General features: G+C 36.5%; 3 protein-coding genes, 1 long non-coding RNA gene and 1 pseudogene across 6 annotated transcripts; 3 read left to right on the forward strand and 2 right to left on the reverse strand.

Annotated features, from left to right (window-relative positions):
* Window positions 1-355: 355 nt before the first annotated feature.
* On the forward strand, window positions 356-3,495 carry LOC107616510 (uncharacterized). Its single transcript, XM_016318458.3, has 5 exons — window positions 356-736; window positions 1,812-1,887; window positions 2,002-2,046; window positions 2,792-2,889; window positions 3,090-3,495. Exons 2-5 carry the CDS (start codon window positions 1,834-1,836, stop codon window positions 3,175-3,177), a joined length of 285 nt encoding a protein of 94 aa, XP_016173944.1. The 5' UTR covers window positions 356-736; window positions 1,812-1,833; the 3' UTR covers window positions 3,178-3,495.
* Window positions 3,496-4,476: 981 nt separating this feature from the next.
* LOC107616508 (putative boron transporter 2) lies at window positions 4,477-8,984 on the reverse strand (annotated as a pseudogene). The gene is made up of 12 exons (XR_015899886.1): window positions 8,568-8,984; window positions 8,380-8,424; window positions 8,074-8,200; window positions 7,645-7,761; window positions 7,316-7,481; window positions 7,011-7,176; window positions 6,550-6,723; window positions 6,312-6,407; window positions 6,012-6,146; window positions 5,482-5,821; window positions 5,136-5,383; window positions 4,477-4,976 (listed from the first exon to the last, which is right to left on the reverse strand). The product of XR_015899886.1 is annotated as a putative boron transporter 2 (transcript).
* A 1,329-nt stretch (window positions 8,985-10,313) lies between these two features.
* Window positions 10,314-12,124, forward strand: LOC107616512 (uncharacterized). Its single transcript, XR_002353187.2, has 3 exons — window positions 10,314-10,900; window positions 11,327-11,410; window positions 11,820-12,124. It is a non-coding gene; the product is annotated as an uncharacterized LOC107616512 (long non-coding RNA).
* A 370-nt stretch (window positions 12,125-12,494) lies between these two features.
* LOC107616509 (putative pentatricopeptide repeat-containing protein At1g17630) lies at window positions 12,495-16,653 on the reverse strand. Its single transcript, XM_088499688.1, is given in 6 exon segments — window positions 12,495-12,972; window positions 13,068-13,563; window positions 13,701-13,983; window positions 13,986-14,454; window positions 14,457-15,388; window positions 15,391-16,653. Coding segments are annotated over 4 exon segments (2,151 nt in total). The 5' UTR covers window positions 16,034-16,653; the 3' UTR covers window positions 12,495-12,972; window positions 13,068-13,563; window positions 13,701-13,876.
* On the forward strand, window positions 16,139-18,112 carry LOC110266182 (uncharacterized). Of its 2 annotated transcripts, none has more exons than XR_015899837.1 (3): window positions 16,139-16,272; window positions 17,170-17,511; window positions 17,607-18,112. XR_015899837.1 is itself a non-coding variant. In XM_088499689.1 (3 exons), the coding sequence occupies exons 1-3, from the start codon at window positions 16,206-16,208 to the stop codon at window positions 17,781-17,783; spliced, it is 543 nt and encodes a 180-aa protein (XP_088355815.1). In that variant the 5' UTR covers window positions 16,139-16,205; the 3' UTR covers window positions 17,784-18,112. The 2 variants fall into 2 exon arrangements, 1 of the variants encoding a protein (XP_088355815.1); XM_088499689.1 differs by having other exon boundaries at window positions 17,170-17,468.
* Window positions 18,113-18,380: the final 268 nt, after the last annotated feature.

Here is an 18,380-nt window from a genome sequence, read left to right on the forward strand (position 1 = left end):
AATAAAAAACTTTTAAAATTTAAAATTTGTATACAATATAATTTAAATTACAAAAATTCAAAACTTTGAAATTTGATTGGTTTATGTCCATCCAAATTTTAAATTTTTAAAATTTTGTAATTTAAAATGTTCAATAATTTTTTTAAATGTCAATAAATTGATCAAACCTAAATCACAATAGTTAAATTAGATTGGATGAAAAAATAAATTCAAATTAATACAATACAAATTCTTATCATTTAAATCAAAATTGATTCGATTGAAAAATAAAATGAAATCAATATAATCCAAATTTTAATAAATTATATTGATTTTATCTTTTAAATAGTTCAATTGGAAACTGGCGTTAAAACGGTCCGGTCATCCTCTAAAAACTGTCCCTTCGCGAACCACTGCAAAACCTCTGAACGGGCCGGAAACCTGCTGGTTTGACCGGACCACGGGTCTCCAAAAACGGCGCCGTTTTAAATATAAAAAAAAACCAACGTTGCCTTTACTCACCACCCAGTCACCCCCAACACTAACCTAGGCTCTCTCTGCATTCTGCAACGGTTCTGCCGCAGTCCGTGCCGTCGGCGCCGTCCGTGGCCAGGCCCTCTCTTGTAGCTCGGCGTTCTGCTTCCCCTTTCATCCGTCCATCCTCTGTGGCTTCTCTGTTTTGTTGGCTTGGAGCAGCTTGCCGCCGTGTCGCCGCTCGCCGACGTCTCCCTGGTCGCCGTCCGTGTCTCCGTCGAAGGTTAGTGTCACTGCTTTGTGCTTTCACTTTTTCGGTTCTTGTTCGTGTCTCCGTCTTCTCTCCCTAGAGCCTCTGTTTGCTGATTTTTAATGTGAAATGGTGAAATTGCTAATTTGCTGATTTTGAGCTGCTGCTTTTTCTTTAATTTCTGAAAGTTTTGTTGAAATTTTTTTGCTGCTGATAAAAATGAAAATGAAATCATTATTGAAATTTTTGTTTAGGGATTAGGGATTACTTGTTGCTGTTTTGGAATGTTTGTTGAAATTTCAGGTTTAGTGTGATTAGGGATTACTTGTTGCTATTGAAATTTCAGGTTCAGTGTGATTAGGGAAAAATGGGAACAGACGAAACCCACTGAATTTCTGTAACAAAAGAAAAGGGGAAAATGGGGTTAGCGATTAGAGCTTAGGGCATTGAAGGATTGGATGAAAAAGATGAAACTTTTGGAACCTTTGGTTTGTGGGTATGTGAGAGTTGGAAAGGGATTGAATCGGGAGAGAGGAAAAATTGGGGTTTGGCGATGAACCGGTACATAAAATTGGTACCAAATTTGTCAGTAACAACTCTTTTGGGGAGTTCTACTATTTGAAGTTGAAATTAAGTTTTTTGTGGCCATCCTCTTCTCATGCTGTTAAATTATATAATTATATAATTACACATCATATTCCAGTAAGATTTTGTGGCCACCGGATGTACTAAAACATTTACAGTGATACTACTACCAATCTACCATGCCTTCTCTGTTCGACTTCATTAGCTAGTAACTATCTTTTCATGTTATTATTACTCAACATTTGTAAATAATTGTAATGCAAACAGGGCTTCATTGAACTGTAATTATATTTAATTGATTGTTTTGGGGCTAAAGGGTTAAAGTTCTTACTTCTTAGTTGATGTATGTAGTTGTCATAATAATTTTGACAGCTTTATATTATGTAACTCTGTCCACTAACTTCTAGTTTATGTGAAAACCGCTCTCACGTTTGGTTTATTCATCATTTCTTGGAATATACGTTTAAAATTTCTTGGTTTATGTGACGTTGAAGGACTTAACTTGTTTGGTTTCGTTTCGCAGGGTTGGGTAGTTTTCGCCGAAAATGCCGTCTCTTCAAACAGCACTGCCTCCTGAGCTGGCCAACAATGCCATTAGGGTCACTGACTAAACTTTCTGATGCTTCCTTTTTAGTGGAATCTATGTGCTTGTGTTTGAAATTTGGGACCTTTTTCTTTGCTGATAAAAATATCTGCTTTTTTTGTTTGTTCAGCTTTACCGTGAATGCCTACGAAGAGCTAAGTATATTGGCCATCGGGTACGTGATCTTCTCGCTTTTAGAAATGATGGGTTTCTTGTGTAGCCATGGTGAATTTTATTGCTGAGGAAAATTAACATTAGTGTCTCAAGTTTGCGATCTATGTTTTCAAAAAACATTTTATTTGATGCTCACTACTATTGTATGTAAAGATTCAACATGTAGGATGACTGCATGTTGATTCAGTATATAATCTTCGTGGTTATTCAAAGAAGAAGAAAGTAATATAGTACTAGTATTATGTGGCTTCTAAACATATGAGATGCTTTACCTTTTTCATTAAGGGAACTCACATCACATAGTATTTAGCCCATGATGAGAGTAGTTGAGCAAAAGAAAATTATAACATCAACGGTGGATTGCATATTTGTTGGTTGAGTATTATATTTAATACATTCATATAACTGATCCGTCTTGTTAATATTTAATGCGTTAAGTAAATAGGATAATAGGAGTATGTCTGAAGAAATTTGTCTTCTTTGAGTTTGAAGTGCGATTGTACTTTTAAAGGTGCACAATTTTAATTCTGATGAAAGCTTAATGAGCATCACACATGTATGTTTCATCCGTTTTTCTTTTTTTCATTCACATTACCTATGATCATGGTATTCTTGTTTATACTGGTTAACGTCCTTTCACGGCTAGTAGTGTACTCCCTCCAGATTTGTGCTAGATATCTAATATGCATGTTAGAAAGATAAGATTTATGAAATTGATTACATTGTGTATTTGCATGCAATTGCAGCAACATAACACACAGCTTCTTGTTGATATGGTGAGACAACAGTTTAAGCAAAACATGCACGAGACAGATCCTGAAAAGATTCAGCAGTTAAAGGATAAGTAAGGATGTGCTTTAATATAGTGTATCCATGTTGACTGTTGAGCAAGTATTCTAGATTCCTCGCTTTTTTCTTCTTTAATTCCAGCAGATAATACACGGCTGATATCAACATGAACATGAATGTGGGAGTTATTACTGATATGCATACCACCAGTGATTCTGGGTGCAAAATGATATATTATTTCCCTTGGTTTTGCAGTGCAGCAAGGGGACTTATCAACCACATACTATATGAGTCAGAGCAACTATCTGGTCGTAAATTTAGCAAGAGTCCTAAAGCAGTTTAGTTGGCTCTGTTCTTAATGATTCAATCCCTTCATCAATGCAAGGTTTGGCAGATCATCCATTGGCCGAACCTTCCAAAGGGCTGGAGAGATTGTTATATTCGTGAAAAAAATAAAATAAAATTGTAGAAAATAGCATGGTGGTTTTTTCTCTTTTACTTGTGCTATTCATGTCGAGTTCTAAAGTTTCTTAAATTTACATTTTATGTTCTGTCAAATGACCTTGTCTATTATACATTAAAAGATTCCCAAGGTGAAGTCTCCTTCAAGATATCGTGGCATTATGTTCCAATGTATGACATTTTTATTTCTGGATTTCTAATAGTTTAGGTGGTTAATTGATACTGGTCTTTATGGTTTAGATTTTAGAATGTTTTGTTGTATTTGTACTTTTTTTTATCATGTGAAACCAAGCATGGGGTATTGGGATTTTATTTTTTTTTGGTCAAATGAATTGGACAACTTCCAATCCTCAGCATTACAAACTCACTCACACCACACACATACAATACATAAGGATTCCATCCACTACTTAGCCTAGCTAAGTCTTGAACTTAGGTGCACTTATTACAAGGCATACATGATTGACCATTAGACCAAAGCCTTGCATGCGGGGTATTAGCCTATTGGGACTTGAGTGAAATTAGTTTGTGAAATAACGAAGGTTTCAGCAGTCAGCCCATGCTTGAGTCACCATTTTTAAGGCTTTGTTTGGATATAGAAAAGAAAATAGAAGGAAAGAAAATGAGAGAAGAGAAAATAGAAGAAAATGTAGAGTTAATTGTGTGTTGTTTGAATAAAGAGAAAATAGATAGAAAGAAAATTTTCTTTTGTTTAGATAGAAAAAAAAGTGAAAAAAAAGAAACCATAATAATATAAAATTATATTAATACTCTTATAATAAAATAAAGTATAAATATTTTTATTTGTTTATGTTTTATTGTATTTTATAAATATTGTAAAATGTTATAATTTTATATATTTGATTTAAATTATTTATCTAATACATATATAATGTTTAAATGTAAATTTCTATTATAATAATATATTAAAACTATTAAAACTAAATTTATATTGATAATTATTAATAATAATAGAACTATGGATAATATTATAAATACACAAAAAATAACATTTTCCTCCTTGTTTTCTTGCTTATAATGGATGAAAATTTTTTAGTGAGATCACACCAAAATTTTTTTCCTTTCTATTTTCTTTATCATCCAAACGAAATAAAAAGTAATTATTTTTCCTTAGACCAAACATAATGTAAAAGAACAAGACTGAAGGACTAACAAAAAAAAAAGATACTAACCATTCTTGCCTTACAATTGAAAAAAAAAAAAAAAGGGATAGGACAAGAAAGAATGACTTTTACAATATCCCAACTAAATAATCCGAAACAACAATTGGCTTTGCCAAGATTGAGATGTTTACATGGAACAAGGATCTTGCCAGCTTTCCAAGCAATCCTTGCAATTGAATGTGTTATGTAGCTAGACCTATAGCATTCAACCACCGTTACTCAGATCGGAGTCCCTTGCTTCAGCCGGACTAAATGGTCCTTTTCCATCAGCACCTTGAGGGCTGTGATTTCCTCTTAATTCTCTTATCCGAGGGCTGTATACTCTATCTGGCAAGCTCGAACTTCTCTGAAAATTTGCCATCTCTCCAGTTGGTGGAGTGGAGCTCCTTGTCTTTGGGCTGCAAATGCACCTTATCTCACCCCGGCTTCGAGTAATTAGACCATCTAGAATCTCTCCATCATCTGTGAAGGAAGCTGTCTTGCCCAAGTCTCCCTCCTGCAGAATCCGAGCAAGCATTGAATACATGAGGTTATGTCACAGATTGGCCAAAAGCAACAAGAAAGCCATTTCACACATATTGGTATGCAATTTTCGCCATTTCAATGCAAGAATCATTTAAGTTCAATGCAGTATGATGATAGAGATAAATCTTACTGTGGCTTGGTCGAACGGTGTGGCGGGTACTTCTTCATATTCCGCAGCATCTAAATCTTGGAGGTGCGCGGTTTTGAAAAACTTGGGCAGAATGTATTGTCTTACAGGAACAAGAAGCATGATCATAAGAGGGAACAGAACCCCAGCAATTGGAATCCATGTGATACCAAAACAAACAATCAAGTACACAGTCTGGAAGATCGTAAATGCTGCAATTCTTGTGAACAGTGCTGTTTCAATGTAAGTTGTGTCTTTATTGAAAAAAATAAAAAAAAAAAAACCGAAGAGAAAAGAGCAAAAAAGCAAGTTAGAGAATGAAACTCAAATGAATTTTCTGGGGAGTTGAAATGGTGTTTAGGCCAATACTTGGATCTTTTGCTCGGAGCAGTGAAAATTAGTAAAATGTGTTCCCAGAACTGGTTCCCGGGTAAGTTTTCAATGGCCATGAAAGCGAAATAACCCCCGAGTACAGAAGTTGGAATCATTTTCAGGACTGGCATTGCTGCTATGCATCCCCCTACCATCAAAGATTGGAGTAAGTTGTTCACTCGTTGTTCTTTAACCTCGATAGGCAACATGTCATTGATTTCCTTTTCGACATCAAATACTGACTCATCAATTGCAGCATTCATACTCTCCATGCTTGATGTCAATTGAATCATTGACTCTTTCAACTCTTTTAACCCCTGTCAAAACAATAAAATGAAGATCTATTGAATCCATCTTAGGCTAGGGAATTTTCAAACCACATGGCAGAAATTAAGAATCCAATGCCCAAGAACTTTTTATCAACTTCCATATGTCCAGAATTGAAGATTATTCATGCCATTGGTGAGACAGCAAGGGTAACTAACAAAAGACAACAATTCTGCATACTCGAGAAGGTTCCTGGTGAACTAGAGGGCTTTGTATCTGCTGGTAAGCTTCTTGCATGCTTTCATATAGTTGTCCCAAGCTTGACTTCTTTGTTATACAACTTCTAGCCGTTGCGACAAGCTGGTTTCTAAGTATCTGACAATCACCAAAATGATTATCACTACAAAGTAACAAACATGACGAAACGATATCAAGAAAACATTATATATTCTGCTTCTGATTTTGCTTTATCATTTTACTCCTAATCATGGTGAAGCTAAAGCTCTACAATACAAGAAAACTGGAAAGCTGCATATCTACCTGGTGCTTTAGTGTAGCTAAGCTTTTGGTATGCATTGGAGATTGTGGAATCACACCATTTGATGGGGGAATTCCAATTAGACCACATAATATAACCTCTCATACATTAAAGAACTTCAAATGGAATCTAAATGAATCTGACTGCAAGGCGAAAGCGAAGAGCTTTAGGATAAATAGCAAAGAACTGAAAGAATTTAAATACATGTAAGAGATGAAAAGAGCAAGGAGGATAATGTACCATGAATCCCAAAAGAAGTAAAATCATAATGGAAAGAAGGTGGCTTTCTTAGATTGAATTCTTTCTGCTGAGCAAGCTGAGATGCCACACTATGATCAAATAATAAAGCACAGCAATCATTGTTGCAGGAATAAATGCTCCAATGATATACATAATTGCCACATCCAGCATATCCTGTAGGTGATTTTTTGTGAGCAAATTTATATAGACATGTTAGGTAAATTTCTATGAACTGAGTTAGTGTAGAAACTCTTTTAAGCTAACATCTAATTAGACAAAAGCAGTTAATTTCGACACCAAACGCTATCTAAAACGGACAACATGTAATTAGATGTCAATGTAAAACTCTAAAAGGGGCAGTCTAATGCATAAGCATCTCGCGTAACTTGATAAATGCATTAGTGGCTAATTGAATCACATATTGTAGCAGCAAAAAAACTGGGATTTTCAAGTAATCATGCCTTTATGATAGTCCAGTTCTCATATGCACCCGGGGACCATGGATTCAGACTTAAGAGACGGCTAGGAATTCCTTTTGGAACACTACCAGCTGGTATATAACAACAGCAGTCCATAACAGAACCATCAATGGGACACCATAATCTGCTATAAAGCTCCTTAACCATCCTGCAATTAGAGGGAAAATAAATCTTATAAGAACTAATTGAAACATGATTAAAGAATATCCTAATGGAAGTGCTTACTATTTCTTGCAACTTTCTGTCAACAATCCACAAATTGACTATACAGAAAAGAAAATCAATACCTGAACCATACCGCCAAGACCTTGCTTTTCGGCTTCTCAATGCTGTAAGCAGTAGGCCAAAGGACAGAACCAAAGCAAACATGCCATTTCCAGATCTCCATGAGGGTTGAAACTCAGGTGATGCTGGATTTGCTCTTTCCGGTACATTAAACTCATTTATGAGTCCCTATTAAGCCAAATTAGACAGCATCTTGAATCAATTGCCATCCAAATACATATGTATCACATAGCATGTTATTTTCCATTACTATACTCAACAAGTACATAATCATTAGACCTCAAAAATTTTATTTGAGATACTGAGAAAGCAGAAAAGTTATGCCTCTTACCCTAATAGCCTCTTGCATGAAGAGCATTGCCCGGCTATGCGCGTAAACCTGTTGATGATGGAGCAAGCTCCCAAGATAGCCAACAGGAACAAGAAAACTGCTGTCCACAAGCATACCCTGCACATACAATGAATTCACCAGGCAAATAAGCTTAAGAGTGTTTGCGGGAAAAGTTAAAACAAAGAGCATAAATGATTGACGAGAACCTGAAAAGGTACAGCTCAAATCTTCCATATGATTGAAAAAGCCGAAAACTTATTTTTTCGTGCAAAAGAAGCTGAAAGATTTTTCTTTTCCTAGCTCAATATTTTTTGAAGAAAGAAAATCATCCAAACATGTGAAAACAAACTTCTTTTAGCTAAAGAAAGTGATTTTATGACAAAATGAGTTAAACAAACACTTTTGAATCACAAAGTAAGAAGTCTATACCATCCACTCCACGCCAGAAAGAGCAAAGAACCCAAATCCGGTCTACTTTTAGCGAAATTGAACATGAATGTACACATAATCACAGTTGGTTCCGCAACTCCGAGAATCAACAGAGGCTGGCCTCCATCTGGAAATTGTTGGAACAATGCACATGATCACACTTGAGGCTTACAGCTTACCGCATTAATCTTTCTTAATTAATCCATTCAGCTATCATTAAACAAGACTCCACACTTGGATCAAATCCAACAAACATATGAGATCAGTAAGAAAATCAATAGAAACGTAACTAGGACTTTCATGTACCTGTATCTCTTTCCAATTGTTCTCCAAATGAAATATCTGGAATTGCTGAAGCAAAAAATATGTATGTAGTACCAAGTTAACATTCCATTTTTGTCCCAGAAAAAATATCAAAGTATAATAAATAAATAAAATAAAATAAAATAAAATAAAATAAAAGCGAGAATCTTTATATTACAAGAAAGAAGCACCTGAAACCAGCATTGAGACCACCAATCCAATCTTGCTTGTAACCCATGAATCTTCCTTGAAGATCATTCTTTATTCCACGAAATGGAACAAATATCTCTTCCATGGCTTAATAATAACCAAAGAAGCTAAATTTCCTTTGATGCTTTAATAGTTTCACAAGAACAAATTATGGGGTCATTCAACAGAACCAAAATGAAAACTGTGTTATCTCAATCAAGTGCAATGAGATTAACACTGAACAATGAATGGACAAGTAGAACACCAAACACTTCAACAGGAAAATGAACACAGCAACAGAAAAGAAGAAAAAGAGAGAAACTTTGAGACAGAGTTTGAGGGGGAAACTTCAAATATATAGAGGGTAATGCGCGACACAGAATTTCAAAAGGGATGGAAAGAAATGCAGTTAAACATTGCAAAACGAACCAACTTTGAGGAAAAGGAAAAAAAATGAAGAAACAATAAAACAGAAAAAGAAAGAGTTAACAACATTTTCACCAAGGACAGGCAGTCAATCATAAAAAATTAGGGTAAACTAAGAAAATGATAACCAAAAGTTTATTTTGCTAATAAAAATAACTTCTAAAAGGAATAGAATTTGTCTCCTCTAAAGCATTGTTAGCAAAATCGGATCGGACCGACCGATTCGACCAAAAAACTGATGAACCGAATCTTAAACCGATTCGATTCGATGATTTGACCGGATGAGATAATGAATCGGTGCAAATCGATCAAACAAACTGGGATTCGAACCCCCTTCATCAAGAAAAAACATGATACTCACAACCACCAGGCTGTTAAACTTGTTATCAATATATATGCAAATTAAAATATATATAAATATCTTTCAGCAAATAATTTATTTTTATTTAATTTATTTTAATTTTAGTTATAAACTCATTCATTCTTAAATTAATTATATTTTTATTTAACAATAATTATAAATTCATTTATTTTTTTTATAATTATATAATATCTATTAATGTTATTTTTCAATAAATACTTGTAGTATATAATAGTATAATAGATATAAACTAATTAATAAATTATTAAAATTCGAAAATAATAGTTATTTTAATATAAAAAAAATAAAAATATTTATGGTAGAGTAAAATTAACAAAATACTTATTGTTTCTGTTTTATATTATTTTAAAATAGTTAGATATTTTAAAAATGATAGTGAAAATATGTATTTTAATTTTTTTATTATATTTTATTTTTTATTTACATAGGACCGGGTCAATCGGTTCAACCAGTAACCTACCGATTAAATCAATAATCCAGTAACTCAGTAACCTGATCGATTTGATCACCGGTTCGGTTCTAACAACTATACTCTAAAGTTTGAATTTCAAGTGTGAGATTTCATAGGTGAGACCAACAACACTCTACCGTTAAGTTACCCTGGCCGCGGCCCCTTATCCAGTTTTGAGTTTTTCACAAAGGCAAACTAATAATTTTTTGAGAAAAGGACAAATAAGTCCCTGACCTTTTGTCCTGCAAACATTTTTGTCTCTGACCATTGAAAAATACCTTTTAAGTCCCTGACCTTCACAAAACTTGGACAGATCAGTCCCTCCGTCCAAATGCCTCCGTCAGGGACTGATCCGTCCAAGTTTTGTGAAGGTCAGGGACAAAAATGTCCACAGAACAAAAGATCAGGAACCTATTTGTCCTTTTCTCTAATTTTTTTCAATAAAAAATAATATTAGAAAAAGGACAGAAACCACAGACCACACATAAATGAAGTCAAATGAACTCTTCCTTCAACTGATTAAACCCTTCTTCGAGAATACACAGAAGTGAGTTTGATGAGCAGTGGCACGATCTCCGATGGCGAACGAACTGCTAATTTTGTTTCTAGGAACAATACTGTTCCTGTGTGTGGAATCAAAGTACATAGCGTATAACACCTCGCAGGGCGTGGTGCCTGGGAAGCTCAACGTTCATCTCGTTGCTCATACACACGACGATGTTGGTTAGTTGAATACCGTTGATCAGTACTATGTTGGTTCTAACAATTCAATTCAGGTACTTCTATTTTTTTTTATTTTTTTTTTCCAGTGAACTTTTGAAGAATGTGTCTGTTGATTGAAACTGATTTCGCAACAAAAGGAAAGGGAAAAAGAGATCGAATGATTGATTCACCATTGCGAGCGTTAAGGAAAAAAAGTTTATTTCAATTCCGAAGCGAAACCTAGCGTCTCCTGATAACACTCTATCCCTTTAATCCATTCTTTTGAACTGGTACCTTAGCTAGTTGAGCGATTTCTACAAGCTGAACAATTTGAGAAAGTGAAGTATCTGATCCAACATGTGTAGCTTTAATCAGTAAGCACCCATTCTCATTGATTGTTCCATCGATAATCTATTCAGCACATTTCAAGAAATTAAAAATGTTTCCCTAATTTAAAGTACTGGAAGTCTGATTAAAATAATCAAAGGTGCTAGCATATTTCTCTACAGAATGATATCAACCTCAGAATCCAGTGAATATTAAATAAACCTATGGCTAAACTCATCACAGAATGCATTTTATGAATTATCCAGTTATCTAATATCTGGTTTTGTTGTTTAGCCTTTTTATATTTGTTGAAATGAATGCGTATGTGTATGTTAGAATCTTTGCACTAGAGTGGCAGTAACTACTATAGTCTAAAACCAAATGCTTATATTAGAGGATGGTTATTTTGTTTGAATTTAATCTCCTTGATCACTCTGTTGTTCTGAGTAATTTTTTAAACAAATTTTGTGTAGGGGGCTTGTGTGCAAAATGTGTTGGATTCTGTTGTTCAAGCTCTTTTGGCTGATAAGAATCGAAAGTTTATCTACGTTGAGCAAGTAAGCTAATATATATTTTTTTAATTTGTATGTGTGTGTGACTTCATTTCTTGCTCATGTGACTATGTCTTTTTGGATTATATTGCTGCATCTACTTCCTCCTAGAGGAAAATATATAACTGGAAAAAGTTGGTTTTTTAGGTCCAACATAGTGCTGTTACAAGTTTTCTATTCATCCCTTTTTCTGCACTGGCTATATATATAACTTTTATTTCTTATTTTTATTTTGTATGTAGTCTATTCATGCAGGATTATTCAAATTTTGAGAGTCAAGGTTGCTTATCAGTTATCACCTAAACTAAGCCACTGTTTTATACCTGAACATGCCATGTGACTGTATGTTCATGTTCATTTGATGAAATAGACCCTTTTCAAACTTTTTCTTGAAATATTTCTTTCCTCAATGCAGGCCTTTTTCCAGAGATGGTGGAGAGATCAGAATGAGGCTGCTCAGGATAGTGTAAAGAAACTCATTAGTTCGGGTCAACCAGAATTCATGTAAATTCCATTTCTGATGCAAAATTTCGTTAGTTGAGGAAGTGTGACTCGCATTGAAAACTGAAATATACACCTCTCGTCATTTGTACGGTTGTCTCATATTGGAATCCCCTATGGGGAGTGTCCGCAAAAGCATTTCTGTTCTATCAAATGGTTTAAACTTTAAAGTACAAAATACGGTGAAAATTATAAAAGTGCATTCTTTTTCTTGAGTGATACATGGCTCTTCATGGCACTACTATTTCATGGTCACACTGATCCCTACTATTACTCCATGTGATCGATCATATAACTGCACTTATTGACACTAGAAAAAATAGTATACCCTGTCCATACAGCTCAAGAATATATGGATCTCAATATAGTTCTTCAATATCTAGAACACCAAAAAACAATATTAGCACCATCCGCTACCTCATTTGATAGTCTATTAACCAAGGTTATGTTTAACCAACCTCAATTGGGGGTATTCGGTAGCAATTTCAATTGCCATAACTTTGTTGAATTCTACAACACAAGATATAAGAACACAAAAAGTAAAAAAATAAAAAGGATTACTTTGGATTACCAGCATATAGGAAGAATATGAAAAGATAGAATTGCACTCGATCAATGAACTGGAATATTCGGAACCACAGACACAAAAGAAGTTCTAAGTTGAACCTTCATAAATTGGTAGGAACTCAAATTCCACTTCAAGATGATTCATAGTTCTTCAAGCAGATAGGGAAATAGAGAAAAAACACCTATGCAATCAGCACAAATGATTGACAGTACCAACTTAAAGACAATAAACTGTTACTAATCAACTTCCATAAAAATAAGAACTTATTCAATTAGCTTTCATAGCCGAGCTAAAAGACTAAAACACAACTCATCTGTTGATTGATCACAAGCAGCAATATTCATCTTCATCTTGTTCCCCTCCAAGTAGGCCTGCTCTTCCTGGTGCGGGCATTGGTATGAGTTTGCTGGCCTCGACAGGGTAAGCCATCGACATGCCTGATGCCTCTGTAGCACTGAATGCCCACCAACCTCCCCACATCTCTTTCAACACACTTTTTCTGTTGCCAAACAAAAAATGTTAACACTATCTGACTAACAAGAATTCATTTAAATAACTAACAAGTAATAACAAAGATCATTGATTATTGGGTACCAAATCATTCCCAATCAAGTACTTGGAAAGCAATTCGCGAAGGGAGTACAACTCTCTCTTGCTAAGATCTCTAACGTATTTATTTTCGACACCGAGCTCGCAGACAATGTGATGAGCCTTGGAACGCCCAATGCCATGGATATGCTGAAGAGCATACTGGAGGCGATTCTGATCAGGGATTTCACCTCCAACACCACCTCCTATGTTTATATTTTGTGCACGCACGCCCCAAACTTGCACCAACACAAAATTGGCGAAATCGTATTCCAATTGAGAAATTTAGAAGTAGACTCACAAGAACCCTAAACCCTTGAAAAATCATAAGATGGTGAATGTGATTCCGTGGAAGAGCCTTGCGAACTTACGGAAAGGTTTTGACGAAGGCGGAGAACAACATTCGTGGCATTGTGGAGACTCAACATGGTTTGGATTGGGATGGTCGCCAGTGAGGGTTTCCAACTCCACAGTTTGTTCTTTCCAATGGAAATTGACGAGACTGAAGGATGCGGTGACAAAGAAATTCAGAGAGACAAATTTAAATTTTGACGAATATACGATAAATGGTTCAGAGGTTCAACCGGTTTAATTAAATATTTCCCGAGAATCCACAACAAAGATAAGGGGTGTAATCACCTGGAAGATCATATGAGGATCAGATCTCTGGAGTTGTCGCTGGCGAAATCATTGGATTCGACGTTGATGCAGTCACCCACAGCCGGATTAGATCACTGAGATTGTCACTGCAGCAAGAACTCCACTATATACTGTGAGGACCCAGTGCAAAAAATAAATAATCTTCTTGCCTCTAACTAGTTTGTAACAAGCAAGAGCTCTGATTCGTCATCAACACATTGCTGACTAAGGCAGCTATATCGTTTATTTATACTTGTCATTTGACGTGTCAATTCCGCAAGGATCCATAAGTTTCATCTTGCCACAAATGCAATATGCTTCCTGCTGAGAATGTATAAAATTTCTTTCTCACCTCAATCCAACTCTGCCCAGGTGTTTTCTTTAACCCTTTTGATTTTGCTGAGACCCTAACCCTTGCTGAATCCTCCCATCTTCCACTTGCAGCATAAATATTGGAAAGCAGCATGAAGCTGCCAGTTATTTCTGACTTCAGGTTCAGAATGTTTGATTCTGTTTATTCTGCAATGTCTCTGTCTCTGTGTATTCTACATGAGTTTAGAAGAGCTCCCCAAACGCAGTCATTAGGTTCAACTGGCATGTTTCTAACAATGTCGCTTGCTTCTTGCAGAAGTCCAGCGCGACCAAGGAGATCAACCATGCATGCATAGTGCTCTACATTAGGATTTATCCCAAATTCACTGGCCATCCGATTGAAAAGGCCGCGACCTGCATCCAGTAATCCAGCATGGCTGCAATGCAAGCGGATAGAACAGCAACAAAAGAAACGTTATCTGGCTTCATTCCAGCTTCAAGCATCTCATCAAAAGTTCTTAATGATCTCTCGCCAAGTCCATGGATTCCATAACCACCAATCAATGAATTCCATGAGATTATATCTCTACCCTTAATATCATCAAATACCAAATGCCCTTCCTTGAAACCACCACACTTCATATACATGTTAATCAGACCATTTCCCACCAAAATATTGTCATCCATCTGAGTCCTAATAGCATAACCATGGAGCTCCCTGCCAAGATTCAATGCTGCTAACTCTGCACAAACTGATAAAACACTGGAAATCGTCACACAATTGGTGATTACTCTGCAAAGCTGCATTTGCCTAAAATGTTCAAGTGACTCCTCACAACGGCCCTTAGAAGCAAAGCCACAGATTACTGCACTCCAACTTATGACGTTAGGCCTCACTAGCAAATAACTATCCAATTTCTCCATCTTCATAAACAATGCATAGGCCTCATCACACAATCCTGATTCAGCATAAGCTGATATCAAAGCATTCCAGCTTACTAGGTTCCTGGCCTTCATCTCAAAAAACACTTTATGAGCATCCCTAAGATGTTCATGCTTCCCATAACCACCTATCAGTGCATTCTTTACAAACAAATAATCTTCATATCCACCTTTAACAACATACCCGTGGATTTCACTGCCCCTGTCAACATCAACCATATCAGAACACACAGATAACACCACAGCTAATGCTTCAGCACTGATTTCAACCCCCCTTGTTCTCATCAACTTAAACAACTCAAGGGTTTCATCATAAAATCCACATCTAGCATGGCTTGACAACAGTGAAGTCCATGTCACAGAGTTAGGTTGCAAACCTTCCAACTCCATCCTCTTAAAGATCCTAGAAGCACCAACAGGATCGCAACTCAAACCATGGTATTCCAGGAGACAAGGCTTCTCACAAGTATCCTATCAAACAGGTGGCACGCATATTCCATTTTCCCAAGCTTCCCATACATGCTCAAAAGTTCATTAACCACATGAAGATGATTCCAAAAACCCATTTGCAAAACATGACAATGGACAATATTGCAGAGACCAGTGGCACCAACATTGGAACAAGCTCGAATTACCAGAGGAAGAGTAAACCCATCGGGCAAAAATCCAAGCTTTCGCATGGCAACATAAAGCTGAACCGCAAATTCATAATACCCATAAGTGACATTGGCTCTGATGATGGAATTCCATAGAAGAAGGTTCTGGAGTTCGTCAAAAGGGACCAAACTGAACACTTTGCGTGCATCAGAGACAAGCCCAAAGCGTGAATATAGGGATATGAGCCTGGAGGCCAAGAAGGGGGAATGATGAGCATCCGCGACGAAGATTTGGGAGTGGATTTGGCGAGCTTGTTGGAGAGTAAGGGATTGCTGAAGAAGAGAATCGAAATAACCGAGAAGTTCATAGTGGTGGGTGACGCAAGTGTGGAAATGGTGGTAAGATATCAAAGGTTTGAAAAGAAGAATGCGATGGAAACGTGAGGAGCGAGAGAACAAGCAATCAGACACAGCATTGAGCATCACGGACCTAGCCAATGGCAGATGATGCCATCGCAGGTGAAAACAATGAAGGAAGCTGTAGCAACAATCCTATCCTACTATCTTCTTAAGGCCCCTGCTATGGTGATTTATGTGGAGAAAGTAGAAACCAACTTAAGTTTGACGACTAAATCCCAGACTGCTCCCGAGATTCATGTTACGCTATTGGGGCTTTTGTGTTTTTTCATTGTACTTCTGCGAAAGGGAGATGGCATCCAGAGGTTAGTGTCTTTTGCTTGTAGTCTTCTTTCTTTTCTTTTGTGTGTCAAAATGAAAAAACAAGAGGATAAAGTGGTTGAGGTTAAAGATGATCTTTATGAATGGGTTCACGCTGACGTTAAGTGTCATGCGTCTCTTTATCAGAACCTGAAAATGCTTGCTTCACTTAATGCTTCGGACTGAGTTCGCAAGAACGCTGGTTGTGGCATTGAGCTGATTGCTTGTAATGGGGAAGAGAGGGTCTGTGATAAAAAGGGGAAATTGGGCGTATTTTTATGTTTATACTTGTCTGTTTTCTTAGTTGAACTTAAAGCTTCCCTTCACCAACTACGAATGCATGGTTTTGGCTCAGTTGAACTGTGTCCCATCTCAGCTCCATCTTAATTCGTGGGCCTTTTTTTCATGGTTTTGAGGTTCTAATGTCGTTTTTAAATCACATTCCCTCATTGAACTTGTTCTTTTCGCTTTTTCAATTCAAAGGAGTTCGTAGAGGTCTCTAGATAAATTTGAGCAGCTATCCAAGGTGCGCTTTGTTTTTCTTGTTTAAATCTTCTTTCAAAAGTTTTAAAGAAATGTTTGTAAAAAATCATTCTTCTGAGATCGAGTATTCCTTTTTTCTTAATGATGAATTGGGTGAGATGTTTCCTCTTTATTGGTGTCCTGAGTTTATGCAAGTTCTTGATGCCTTTGAAAGATCAGAGGAGGATGATTTGATTTTGGAGTATCTGATTAGTGTGTTTTCTTCTGGGAAGTTACTGTCCATTGCCGAGCTTCTTAGGTTTGAGACGGATTCTGATAGGTTGAGTGAATACATTGGTGAGTGTTTTCGTTGGGTTTGTCCTGTGTTGTTTATTCTTATGTTGTGCTGATGATGTTTTCTACTCTATTTTTGCTGTTAGGTAGAAGGGTTCCGAGCTTGTCCTCGGCGAAGATGAGGTCGTTTTTGGAGAAGAAGGAAGGAAAAGATGCTTCTGCGAGTAAGGTTTTGAAAGAAGATAATGCTGATGTCGCTCAGTCGAGTGGGAAAAGTCCTGAGCCGAAAGGTTCACTGAAAATTCTTTCTGGTTTCGATGTTGCTGCCGGCTCTGGGGTCAGGAGTGGGGTTAGAAGGCAAATGCCACTGCACGGCTTTGCACCCGGGGGTTCCTCGGAATCTGTTTTTAGTGATCAGTTTCCTTTTTCTGCCCTGTCGGATAAGGTCGGCCAGAATGCTCATGATGTTTAGCTTTTGAAAGATGTTGGTAAATAGGTTGTCGGGCAATATATGTAGGTTGGTTTATATTTGATTTTTTTCCTTGGAAAATTTTGGTGTTTTGATGATATTGTTTTTTGGCAGGTTATTGCTACTAGGCTGCTTTGTGTTGGTCGTAGTGATGAGCTCTTGGGTGCTCAGGAAAGGAAAGATGCTGAGAAAATTAAGCGTCTTAAGAAATCGCTTTTTGAGAGAGATGAAGTGATTATTGATTTGACTAAGAGGATGAAAGATTTGGAAAATGGTGTTAGGTGTTTATAGGACCAGATCCGCTCCTTGCAGGAGCAGTCGAAGGAGTTTGACTTGGAAAAAGGTATGCTGACTGCTTGAATTCATGAGTTAGAGGATGGAGGCATAGTAATGTTTGTTGCCGGGTTTGACTGTGCTGTGAGTTAGGTGTCTGCTTTTTGCTCCTGACTTTGATGTCAGTCGATTTGACGTTACAAAAATAGTTGTTCGGGGAAATTTGGTTGATGATGAACATGGGGATGAAGCCCAGGATGAAAATGTAAATGATAAATGAATGTTAGTTTATCTTTGTAGACTTTGTTAAAGCTTTTGGATTGTTCATTTTGTATTTTGGTTATGAGAATGTGTAAGACTTTGTATGCAACATATCTTTCTATTTAGTATGAATGCATGCTTGTTTTGTTTAGATAGCATGTTTAAATGACGTCTAGTAGACTTGTTTCTTTGATTTTGAAGTGATCAGCCTCGTTAAAACCTCCCCGAATAAAACCCTTGTCATGGGAAAAACCTCGATGGTAGGAAAAAGAGTACCTCCCAATCTTCAAAAGGTTACAAATGTTCAAGTGTGATACAATCGTAATGAACCAATATTCCAAGTATTTGGTAGGT

Source organism: Arachis ipaensis, chromosome B9 (assembly GCF_059453495.1).
Source record: "Arachis ipaensis isolate K30076 ecotype BB chromosome B9, ASM5945349v1, whole genome shotgun sequence".
NCBI lineage: Eukaryota > Viridiplantae > Streptophyta > Magnoliopsida > Fabales > Fabaceae > Arachis > Arachis ipaensis.

Bases quoted from the DNA above. Each gene is read 5' to 3' on its own strand.
- LOC110266182 (XM_088499689.1), top strand. From the start codon at position 16,206: ATGTTACGCTATTGGGGCTTTTGTGTTTTTTCATTGTACTTCTGCGAA. The intron at 16,273-17,169 runs GTTAGTGTCTTT...TTTTGCTGTTAG, and splicing joins AAGGGAGATGGCATCCAGAG to GTAGAAGGGTTCCGAGCTTG. The intron at 17,469-17,606 runs GTCGGCCAGAAT...GTTTTTTGGCAG, and splicing joins TTTCTGCCCTGTCGGATAAG to GTTATTGCTACTAGGCTGCT.
- LOC107616510 (XM_016318458.3), top strand. From the start codon at position 1,834: ATGCCGTCTCTTCAAACAGCACTGCCTCCTGAGCTGGCCAACAATGCC. The intron at 1,888-2,001 runs GTCACTGACTAA...TTGTTTGTTCAG, and splicing joins TGGCCAACAATGCCATTAGG to CTTTACCGTGAATGCCTACG. The intron at 2,047-2,791 runs GTACGTGATCTT...ATGCAATTGCAG, and splicing joins CTAAGTATATTGGCCATCGG to CAACATAACACACAGCTTCT.